A 10,253-nucleotide genomic window follows, 5' to 3' on the forward strand; every position below is an offset into this window, starting at 1 on the left:
AAACATGGTGGCTTGTAGAAGGGTTTTATGCCTCTTTCCCTTTCCACTAAAACCCTACCGCGCAGACCGACATTGGGGCCTGAGTTTCCTCTCCCATGAGGCTCCGTCATCTCCACTTCTCTCTCTCAAAACCCCTTTTTCCAAGACCCATTCCCGCCGTATCCCTCTACAATTCCACAAACCCCATTTTTCAAATCGCCAATTTCTCCAACGCCCCATTTCACCCCTCCCACGCCACCTCCTTCTCTTCCCGCCGGCACGCGGTGGAAAGCCGGCGTGTTAAGGTCTCGGTATGGTGGGATTTCGAGAATTGCAACTTGCCGACTGGCTCCAACGTGTTTAGGGTGACCCAGGGCATCACTGCCGCCATTAGGGCTAATGGGATCATGGGTCCTATCCAAATCACGGCTTTTGGAGATGTAATGCAGATGTCGCGGGTTAACCAGGAGGCCCTTTCGTATACGGGAATCAGTTTCACTCACGTTCCTAATGGTAAAACCCTCTCTTCAAACTTAGCTTATTTTTTTATAGCTCTTATTGATTTGTCATTTGTTGATGTATGCTTTGAAAAATTAGTCTGGGAAATCTTGGAATTTAGAAATGCAGTGAATATATATATATAATGGGAATAGCATTATTCTTAATACGTGAATATATGTTGTATACTTGTATGTAGTATTTCATAATATTAGTGGTCTCATCGACTCATAGCATTGAGTATGGTGCAAATTTGAGTTAATTACATGGTGCAAAACCTAAAATTCAAAATAATAATAATCCGGTTAACCGAATGTTCATGAACCAGAACTGGAAACCCGGGGTGGTAGCTCAGATGATAAATGAGCTCTCTTCGAAGGGGAGAATTTTGGGATAACCCGGGTTCGATTCCCACAAGCGATTATTCCCTCCAGGCCAGCTCCGAGCCTCTCGGGAGCGAACGGGGATTAGTCGGTTGGACCTGGACCGTCAAACGGACAGAGAAAGAAGACCCGGACCACTTCGTGGTTTACACCAAAAAAAATGAACCAGAACTGGAACCTTTGGTTCGTGAACTACTAAGGAACCGTATATAGGTTACAGTTCATGCTATTTATGAGCCGTGAACTGAACCAAATCCTGGCCACCTCTAATGGGAACCGGTTTCCCTCATTTCCCAAATGATAAAACTATCTGTTCAAAGTTAGCTTACTTTTTTATAGATATTGATAGGCTGTTTTGTTTTGCTTTCTGGTGTTTAAGGTCACAAAAAGATAATCAACTTTACAGTATTTTATGACTCCTTGTTGAGGCAGAATCCTGTAACTTTTCCAGTCCCAACCATTTCAATTATGGAAGTTCTTTTTTTCTTAATTCAGGTGGAAAGAACAGTGCTGATAGGTCCCTTCTTGTGGCCCTTATGTATTGGGTTTCCCAAAATCCCCCGCCAGCACACCTTTTCTTGATTTCCGGAGATAGAGATTTCGCCGGTATCCTGCACCGGCTAAGGATGAACAATTATAACATCTTGCTTGCTAGTCTAGAATCTGTGCCCAGTGTTCTAAGCAGTGCTGCTAGTATCATGTGGCAATGGAATGCTCTAATTAGAGGGGAGAACCTCACAGGAAGGCATTTTAATCAACCGCCAGACGGTCCCTATGGTTCTTGGTATGGCCATTGTAAGTCACCTCTTGAAGACCCCTTTGTGGATATGGAACAGCCAGCTCTTTCCTGTACTCAGGAGCCATCTAATTCTAATTCAGATTTGAAACTTCGACCGATACCAAAAGCGGTTCAGAAGCTTATCCTTCATATCCTTTGCTCAAAACCCGCAGGAATTTCAAGTAAAGAACTTCGCTCAGAACTGGATAAAAGCAATTTAAGTATAGATAAAGACTTGTATGGGTATAAGAAGTTTTCTTGTTTTCTTTTAGCCATGCCACATGTTTTGAAACTCCAATCTGGAAATGATGGCCAGTTCTTAGTACGGGGTGTCTGCTCAAAGGCTTCTGAACAAAATCAATGATGTTAATGAAGAAAAATCTAATGGCTGTGATACATTTCTGGTAAAAAGACGTATATTGAGAATGTGGATGTGAGATCAACAAGTCACTATGAAGCCTGTGTAGTTTTGGATAACTCAGGTTCGGAAGCTGGTGAAAAAATTGCACAAAGTAAAACAAGGTTCTGAAACACGAGGTATGGTCAAAAGTTTCATTTTGAAAGGATTTGGTGGATGATTTCCAGACAGGCAACAATGGCAGCCGTGGCTTTCCTATGGAAGAACGGAAGATTAAAACCCAGAATCAGTTGCATCCATAACAGCCTCAAAATGATGTTCACCACCTGCATTTGGACCAGCAAAAAACATGAAGATTTCAAGAAAACAGACTGCCATTTTCATTATGGCTTTTTTTTTTTTTTTTTTTTTTTTTTTTTTTAACTTACAATTGCAGCAAAGTAAACAGCCTTGTTTGGAACAAGGAGCTTGTCCCTCAACCAAGGGTTCTTGGAGTTCCTCTGCAACAGACCCCAATCTCTAACAATGTCCCAGTACGTATTGGCGATGGTCGTGATCCCTGAAAAGGCTGCTGCCAGGACTCTCATGGCTGTTTCTTCAACACGAGGAGAGTGATCAATTTATGGAGGCGTAATTGGCTCTTTGTGCTTCAGTAGATTAAGAAAGTAGTTATGAACAGATACTACATTGTAATAGAGTCAATAACATTCAAAAAAAGAATGATTATTTGTAATACTAAATATATAGACTGATTTAATTTAAATGATTTAATTAAGGATGATTTAATTTAATAATTTAATTTAATTAAAATACTATACTATAATAACAAATTATTATAAACTATAATAATTACTATAATATATATATATATATATATATATATATATATATATATATATATATAACAATAGTAACTAATATTATATTCTTCTTTTACTCAACATGTTAAATTACATGAATCTATTTATAAATTAATATGAATGTAATAAATGTTTTCACATTTGGTGGAAATTTTTTTGAGAATTACATGAATCTATTTATCTATTTATAAATTAATATGAATATAATAAATGTTTTCACATTTGGAGGGGAATTTTTGAGAATTACGTGAATCTATTTATAAATTAATATGAATATAATAAATGTTTTCACATTTGGAGTGAAAATTTTTAGGACAATTATTTTGTTTTAATATATATAGAGATAGAGATATAGATTATTTTAAAAAGTAATTTTACTGTGAATAACTATGTAATAGAATGATACTTTTATTACAATTTCAAATTAGTAGTAACAGAATTAAATTTTGGTGGGATACAATGTACCAATTCAAAATGAAAAGCTTTATAATAAAAAAACAAACATACTAAATTGTAGCAAGTAGTACTAAAAAATAGTAAATAATTTAAATCAATTCTTTACCAAATAATAAAAGAAAAAAAAAACAAAAAATACGAAAAGCGAAATAAAATGGAATAAAATTGAATGCTAGAATAGAAAGTCGATATTCACTTAATCACTTCTCCTTGGCTTTATAAATGGAAAATGATGGAGACTCCACTACAAATTCCTTCCACAGAAACAGAAAGAGAGAAAGATGGCGACGTCGCCGGAAAACGAGCACCCGCGCAAGGCTTTCGGCTGGGCTGCCAGAGATTCCTCCGGCATTCTCTCTCCTTTCAACTTCTCCCGCAGGTATATACATCAACGATTCGTTTTAAGTCAATGTAGTGTCTTCATTTCTTCATCGTCTTCGTATTAAAATTTTAAAATACTCCGTCTGTCCATTGTTAGTACTAAGATAATATCTCGATACTCGGTGTAAGTTCCGATCTTATAGCGGCGCCGCGGCGGGATGGCGGAAGAAAGTTTTGTAACAGACTTCTTCGTCTCGGTCGAGACGAAGAGGATGTTCAATTTTTATTTTTATTTTTTTAATTTTAAAATTTTAAAATACAAAAAAATAATAATAAAAAATAAAAATAAAATCAACAGCAACGTCATTAGCTAATTTGATCTTTTACTCCATAATAATTTTTAAATATATTACAGATCACCACTGTTAATAATTTAATAATATTATAGCTTAAGCAGCTCAGTTGGCTCCCAAAATGCTTGAACTTATTTTACTTCCCACATTGTTTATTTCGATTTGTTGTTCTTTATTAATTAATTTTTTGTTTTTTAAATGCAAGTATGTATTTTCAAGCTTGAAAGCTATGTTCCTGATTGTTTGGCAGAGAAAATGGCCCTGATGATGTGACTATCAAAATACACTACTGTGGTGTTTGTCACTCTGATCTGCATAATGTGAAGAATGACTGGGGGTTCTCAAGATACCCAATTGTGCCTGGGTATGACATAAAAACCTTAAGCTTATTGAATTGCTTTTGCATGCTTAGTTTTGGATGCTTCTTGATTTGGATCTGAATGCTGTAGTTTTATTGCTTTATCTCTTTGCTCTTGAAGTTTTACTTTCTTGATGTATTAAGGAACATAATACTGTAGTTATTAAAATCTCATTGTGCCAGCTCACGCTATGATTTTTTTTTGGTGAATTTACATAAAAATGCAATATGTGTGTAAGGCCTAGATTACTCGGAAAGCGTTTAATGGATTGACATAGAAAGAGTGTGGGTGATGTAGAACAGAGATAGAGGGAGAGAATGTTTTATGATGATGACAAAATGGTGCTTCATCACTTGTTGTAATGCATTATAGCTTTTGCATTAATCAAGGCTTAGAGGATGCCATTTCAAGGCACTTCACTAAGGCAAGAAGTGATGGTATTTCTTTTGAAATTGGAAATGCTACATTCTATGATATTGATGCTTAGAGAATGAACAGAAGAGGTGAGGTTCTCGACAAAGAGAACTAAATGCAGAAGTGCCATACAAGGCTGGCCTGTGGCCTTCTTTGTGTAGTTTTGCATTTTCACATTCATGTTGATTGTGTTAAATTGAACTTCTTGGAATAAGAAGTAGGTTGAATGCTGTGTTTGACATCTCACAGTGAGCAGGGGAGAGGGTAGCTTACTAGCTTCTCCAAGTGTGAGTAGAAACATGAGAGCATCATTAATTTCATAGTGGGGCAGTCTTGGATCAAGTATTGCCACAATTCTGCAAAGCTTGGATTTATTAACTTTACCTTTGAAGTTCAAATTTCTCGGTGCAGGCATGAAATTGTTGGCATTGTTACCCAGACAGGGAGTAATGTTCAGAAATTGAAAGCTGGTGACCGAGTTGGTGTTGGTGTGATAGTCGGATCCTGCCTGACATGCGACATCTGTGAGCGAGATTTGGAGAGTTACTGCCCCAAAAAAATATTTACCTACGCCTCCAAGGATTGGGATGGCACAGTAACATATGGTGGTTATTCGGACAAGATAGTTGTTCATCAACACTTTGTGCTTCGTTTTCCTGATAACCTGCCTTCTGATGCTGGTGCACCTTTGCTATGTGCTGGTATCACCGTATATAGCCCGATGAAATACTATGGGATGATAGAGCCCGGGAAGCATCTAGGTGTAGCAGGACTTGGCGGGCTTGGTCATGTTGCAGTTAAATTTGGCAAGGCATTTGGGTTGAAAGTAACGGTCATCAGTACTTCACCAAGGAAGAAAGATGAAGCCATTAACAAGCTTGGAGCTGATTCTTTCCTCATTAGTACTGATCCTGCCCAGTTACAGGTAAGTGAATAATCATCCTAAAAAGTTAAAAATTACTTACTTTTCATGCAAATAGACTGAATTAGTGTTAAATCAACCACAGGTTTATGGTAATGTATGTGCTTATTCTTTCAGGCTGCAACGGGTACAATGGATTACATTATTGATACTATTGCTGCTGTCCATCCCTTGGCTCCACTGCTCAGTTTGCTGAAGATGGATGGCAAACTCGTGACTGTTGGCCTGCCAGAAAAGCCTCTAGAATTGCCAGTTTTCCCTTTAGTTGCAGGTAAGATAGGTTACATTATCCTAGACACTCCATTCTTGAGTGCAGATATGACACTCATTGTTTAGTTTATGTGGTGCATCGCATCTACCATAGCGTTTTGATTAATCCATCTCTTTAACAGGCCGGAAACTTATCGGGGGAAGTGACTTTGGAGGAATAAAAGAGACACAGGAGATGCTAGACTTTTGCGGGGAACACAACATAACAGCAGATGTTGAGGTGATCCGTTTGGATGACATTAACACAGCCATGGAACGTCTCGCCAAGTCTGATGTCAGGTATCGTTTTGTCATCGATTTGGCAAGCTCCCTGCCCAGTAGTTTGTGATTGCTGCATTGAAATACTATTAAGGTTTACCATGAATGTATTGCTGAAATGAAGTACTATTCTTGCACTAGACCTTGCTGCACTAGTGTTTGTCTTGTGACATTACATTGTTCTACTTTTGACAATAAAGGTAAAACCTTAGTTCACGAGCCTTTGTTTCTTCTGATTAGATTTACTGATTCTGACAACTAGTGTAGCAGTTACCTACTAGGGTGTAGGTCAATTGAACTGTTCACTAGTCTAATCCAAGTTTTGCATTATTTATATATAATGTGGACTATGAATGGGGAAAAAATCACAAGCTCTTTCAATATGAGCTTGGGCATTCTCAAATTCTCATCCTCATCCTCAAAAGGCGAAGTTCCTCGTCCCATAGACCCCACATCTTGGCTCGAGAGATTATAAAATTTTAATTATGAATTAAGTCGAGTCTAAACCCAAAACAAAGACAAATTATAGTGTGAAACACAGTCTACATTGAAAGGTGTATCAATAGTACACTAAAAATGAATATTTAATATACTGCAAATGAACATAAGTATCAGCCTACGGCATAATGATGGGAAAACATAAAGTTTAGTGGTTTATATTGGTTTTTCATACGAGAGAGAGTTCGAACTCCCAACCTCTATTAAGGGATAAGAGTGCGACCACCCACGCCAACTATTCCTCAATTACAAGTTTACAACCTATTACAAGCGGTTTTTTACTATAATATCTCATATTAATTTTGTAAAAAAAATGTGAACTGGTAGCTCATTTCAAAAGACTAGTCCAATAGATAAGAGAACCTCTCAAACTTGAAGTATCACTCCACAATCTCTTCCACATACATGAGAATTAGAATCGTATTATAATATTCTGGAATGGACTCTTTCCTTTGAATTTAAGCACCGACTGGTTTCACTAGAAAGATTGAGATGCATAGAGGAAAAACTACTCCCTGGATTGAGCAAACCTCTACTCTAATGGCTTCTACATCTCTTTTCTCTGTGGCTGTGATATGGCTGACCATTTTTGAGGCAAAACCATGGAAGCTTAAAGCATGGCAACCATGTATGATAAATGCATTTTAAAACACTTCTAATTAAATTTGTAGGCACATGTGAATAATATGTTGAGATGCATACTTAGAAAAAGTAAATATATGTTACCCGCACGGTCTTAGTTCAATGGTTCAGCGGACATATCAAAGTTCGAACTTCAACGGTCACAATGTGTAAAATTATGTCTAAAATGGATAGAACAACCTTTTAGGAGAAGAAAAGTAAATATGCGTATATAAGTCACATACCAAAGTAACCAAATATATATGTGCAGAATTGACTATATTGGATTGAATTATTATTTTTACACTTAAATTTAGTTAAAGTGACTATGTCACACTTTATATATAGTGAGTTTAGTCCATACAAGTTTATATAATAATTTGGTTTTGCTTAATCTAAAAACAAAAATCCACAATAATTCATAATGTATTGGAATGTAAAAATGTAAAATGACTAAATTAAGACAGTAAAGTAAGTGTGAAATGATCATAACTGCATGTAAGCTAACTAATTATGGAGTTTAAATGCAGTATGTGGAAAAGAAATCAACTAATCAAACAATAATTTCTTAGATGCCCCTAATTTATATAGATTATAGATTTCCCGGCCTGTTTTCAAGGACCTTCCTGAAAAGTGAAACCGCCAAAACTGAATTCATATCTCTCACTCTCTCACTTCTCTGTTGCTCCTAACCAAGCAATGACTACTTGCCGGCGCCGCACTACTCTCTTCCTCCTCAAGTTACTCTTCCTCCTCGCCACCGTCGCCGCCGTCGATTCCGCCGCGGACGATGCTGATTCCGGTGATCCGCAAGAGCTGGATGCAATGTGCACAGTCCTAAGGTCCAGTGGCTACAATCTCTTCTGCAATGCCATCGCCACTTCTGACCTTCAAGTCCAACTCACCGCCAACGCCACCGTCGGCTTCAGTTCCTCCATAAAAGTCACCGCCGGCGCCACCTTCACTCTCTTCTCCCCCAAAGACAAGTTTCTATACACGCTCGACATGGCCTCCGATGCCGCGGATTACGTCGCCGCTCTGCGTTACCACATCGTCCCCAGCCGCGCTCTCGCCCTCTCCGACCTCAAAAGCCTCTCCTCCCCGTTCCTCGACACGCTCCTCCCTCACTACAGCATTTTGATCTACAAAACTGACAACGCCTCCGTCACTGTCGACGGCGTTATGCTCTCGGATCCGGATCTTTATCTCGGGTCGAAGATCGTTGTTCACGGACTCGATGGAATTCTTTTGAGCGGTTATAGCTCGCCGTACGAGGACTGCGACGGAGAGAATGAATCAGGGCTTATTTCATCGCCGGATGAGGTTAACGCTCATCACATTTGCCTAAACTTCACGGCGCCAACACCGGCCGCGACGCCTACTGTACTACGAGCGGCTCCGACTCCTAGGGCACCAATACCGGCCGCGAGGCCTACTGTACTACCAGCGGCTCCGATTCCTAGGGCACCAGTACGGGCCGCGACGCCTAGAGTACAACCACCGCCTCCGACCGAAAAAAGAGGAACGGTTCCAGGACGTTCAAAGCGTGGTCAGTCCCATCGCCAGGGAATTAGAAGCGTTCCCCGGAGAGACCGCCGCCGCAATAATCACACTAAGGCCGGAGTAGATTTATCTGTAGTTTGAATTGATACGAGCATCACTATATTCTGGATATTTCCGAACTTCAATTTGTGGTTTTCACAGTTTCACATTTGCAGGAAGTACTAATCTCTTTGTTTCTGTAAGTAAAATCACAAACTACACAATATAGATCATTGATGCAGAGCTTTGCTAGATCGTTGCAAATATGGTGATTAATCGCATAAATTTGACCATTGCATAATGTTTTTCAATCATTTCTTATTTTCTTACACCGCATGTAATCACAAACTGATTATCGATGAGATTATAAATCAATAATTCTCGATCATATTAGTGATTATAACAAGCATTGATTTCATAGCAATGAAATATACATCAAACTATGGAGTTGTAGCGTCGAAGCTGAAAACGGAAGCAGTTGAATCGATAGGTTGAGGAGAAGGTTGTAGCCAAGGGGTAGGAGTGATAGGCTGAGGAGAAGGTGGCGGTGACGGCGGCGGAGGAGAGTGATCGTCATCGGCGGTGGCGTCGCAATATCCTTGAAGAATATCAAACTCCTGAGTGGTCAGTCCAAGCGAGCCAAACACGGAATTGGCCCAGCAGTTATGATGAATAGTCCTAACGGCACGGCAGCAGCCCTGCCCGAGATACTTCTCCCCGTTCACGAAGAACAGGATGACTTCGCCGGTGCAGGCCCGCAGGGCGAACAATGACTCCCAGCACGACGACGAACCCCCGCCGGAATCTTCCTCATCCAGCCTTAGACGCGCGTGAAGGGCGGTGGCACCGGAGGTCACTGACAACGGTCGAGCTGAAACTGTGGCAAGCGAAGCCGCCATGGACAACAGTAAAACAGCTTTGATCATGGGAGTGGTAGTAGTTGCAACGTGAGCCATTGTTTAATGCCCAATGGAGGAGACGTGGAGATGTTTTTATAGGTGGAGGAATTCATGATCGGAAAGCGAAGAGATGCATTGCCATAAATCTATCATTTGTGTAACTGAAAACTGTTCAGATCAATTACTGGAAGCTAATTATCATGAATGCTTGCTTCAATTATAATCATAATCTTGATCCAAATTATAATCATAATCTTGATCCAGCGGCACTATTGGGTCTAGAATCTCACTTTGAATTGCGATTTAGGAAAAATTCGCTATTTACTTCCACCAATGAGTTTGGACATTAGACCCTAAAGGTTTAGAATTAGTTTGACGTGATATATGTATTAAAAAATATAGAAAAAATAATTAAATAGGACGGGTGTAATTTAGACGGAAGAAGTTAACCAGCAAAATTTTTAAAAAGTGCAATTAAACATTT

General features: G+C 39.1%; 4 protein-coding genes across 4 annotated transcripts; 3 read left to right on the top strand and 1 right to left on the bottom strand.

Annotated features, from left to right (window-relative positions):
- The first annotated feature begins 22 nt into the window (after nucleotides 1–22).
- On the top strand, nucleotides 23–2,373 carry LOC109172551. The gene is made up of 2 exons (XM_019321724.1): nucleotides 23–492; nucleotides 1,356–2,373. The coding sequence occupies exons 1-2, from the start codon at nucleotides 96–98 to the stop codon at nucleotides 2,000–2,002; spliced, it is 1,044 nt and encodes a 347-aa protein (XP_019177269.1). The 5' UTR covers nucleotides 23–95; the 3' UTR covers nucleotides 2,003–2,373.
- A 1,178-nt stretch (nucleotides 2,374–3,551) lies between these two features.
- On the top strand, nucleotides 3,552–6,425 carry LOC109172550 (probable mannitol dehydrogenase 1). Its single transcript, XM_019321723.1, has 5 exons — nucleotides 3,552–3,691; nucleotides 4,237–4,350; nucleotides 5,171–5,684; nucleotides 5,799–5,952; nucleotides 6,074–6,425. The coding sequence occupies exons 1-5, from the start codon at nucleotides 3,594–3,596 to the stop codon at nucleotides 6,277–6,279; spliced, it is 1,086 nt and encodes a 361-aa protein (XP_019177268.1). The 5' UTR covers nucleotides 3,552–3,593; the 3' UTR covers nucleotides 6,280–6,425.
- A 1,602-nt stretch (nucleotides 6,426–8,027) lies between these two features.
- On the top strand, nucleotides 8,028–8,972 carry LOC109172472 (fasciclin-like arabinogalactan protein 19). The gene has a single exon (XM_019321631.1). The coding sequence runs from the start codon at nucleotides 8,028–8,030 to the stop codon at nucleotides 8,970–8,972; it is 945 nt and encodes a 314-aa protein (XP_019177176.1).
- Nucleotides 8,973–9,310: 338 nt separating this feature from the next.
- LOC109172473 (egg cell-secreted protein 1.1-like) lies at nucleotides 9,311–9,826 on the bottom strand. The gene has a single exon (XM_019321632.1). The coding sequence runs from the start codon at nucleotides 9,824–9,826 to the stop codon at nucleotides 9,311–9,313; it is 516 nt and encodes a 171-aa protein (XP_019177177.1).
- Nucleotides 9,827–10,253: the final 427 nt, after the last annotated feature.

The sequence above is a fragment of the Ipomoea nil genome, unplaced genomic scaffold, assembly GCF_001879475.1.
Source record: "Ipomoea nil cultivar Tokyo-kokei standard unplaced genomic scaffold, Asagao_1.1 scaffold0418, whole genome shotgun sequence".
Classification (NCBI taxonomy): domain Eukaryota; kingdom Viridiplantae; phylum Streptophyta; class Magnoliopsida; order Solanales; family Convolvulaceae; genus Ipomoea; species Ipomoea nil.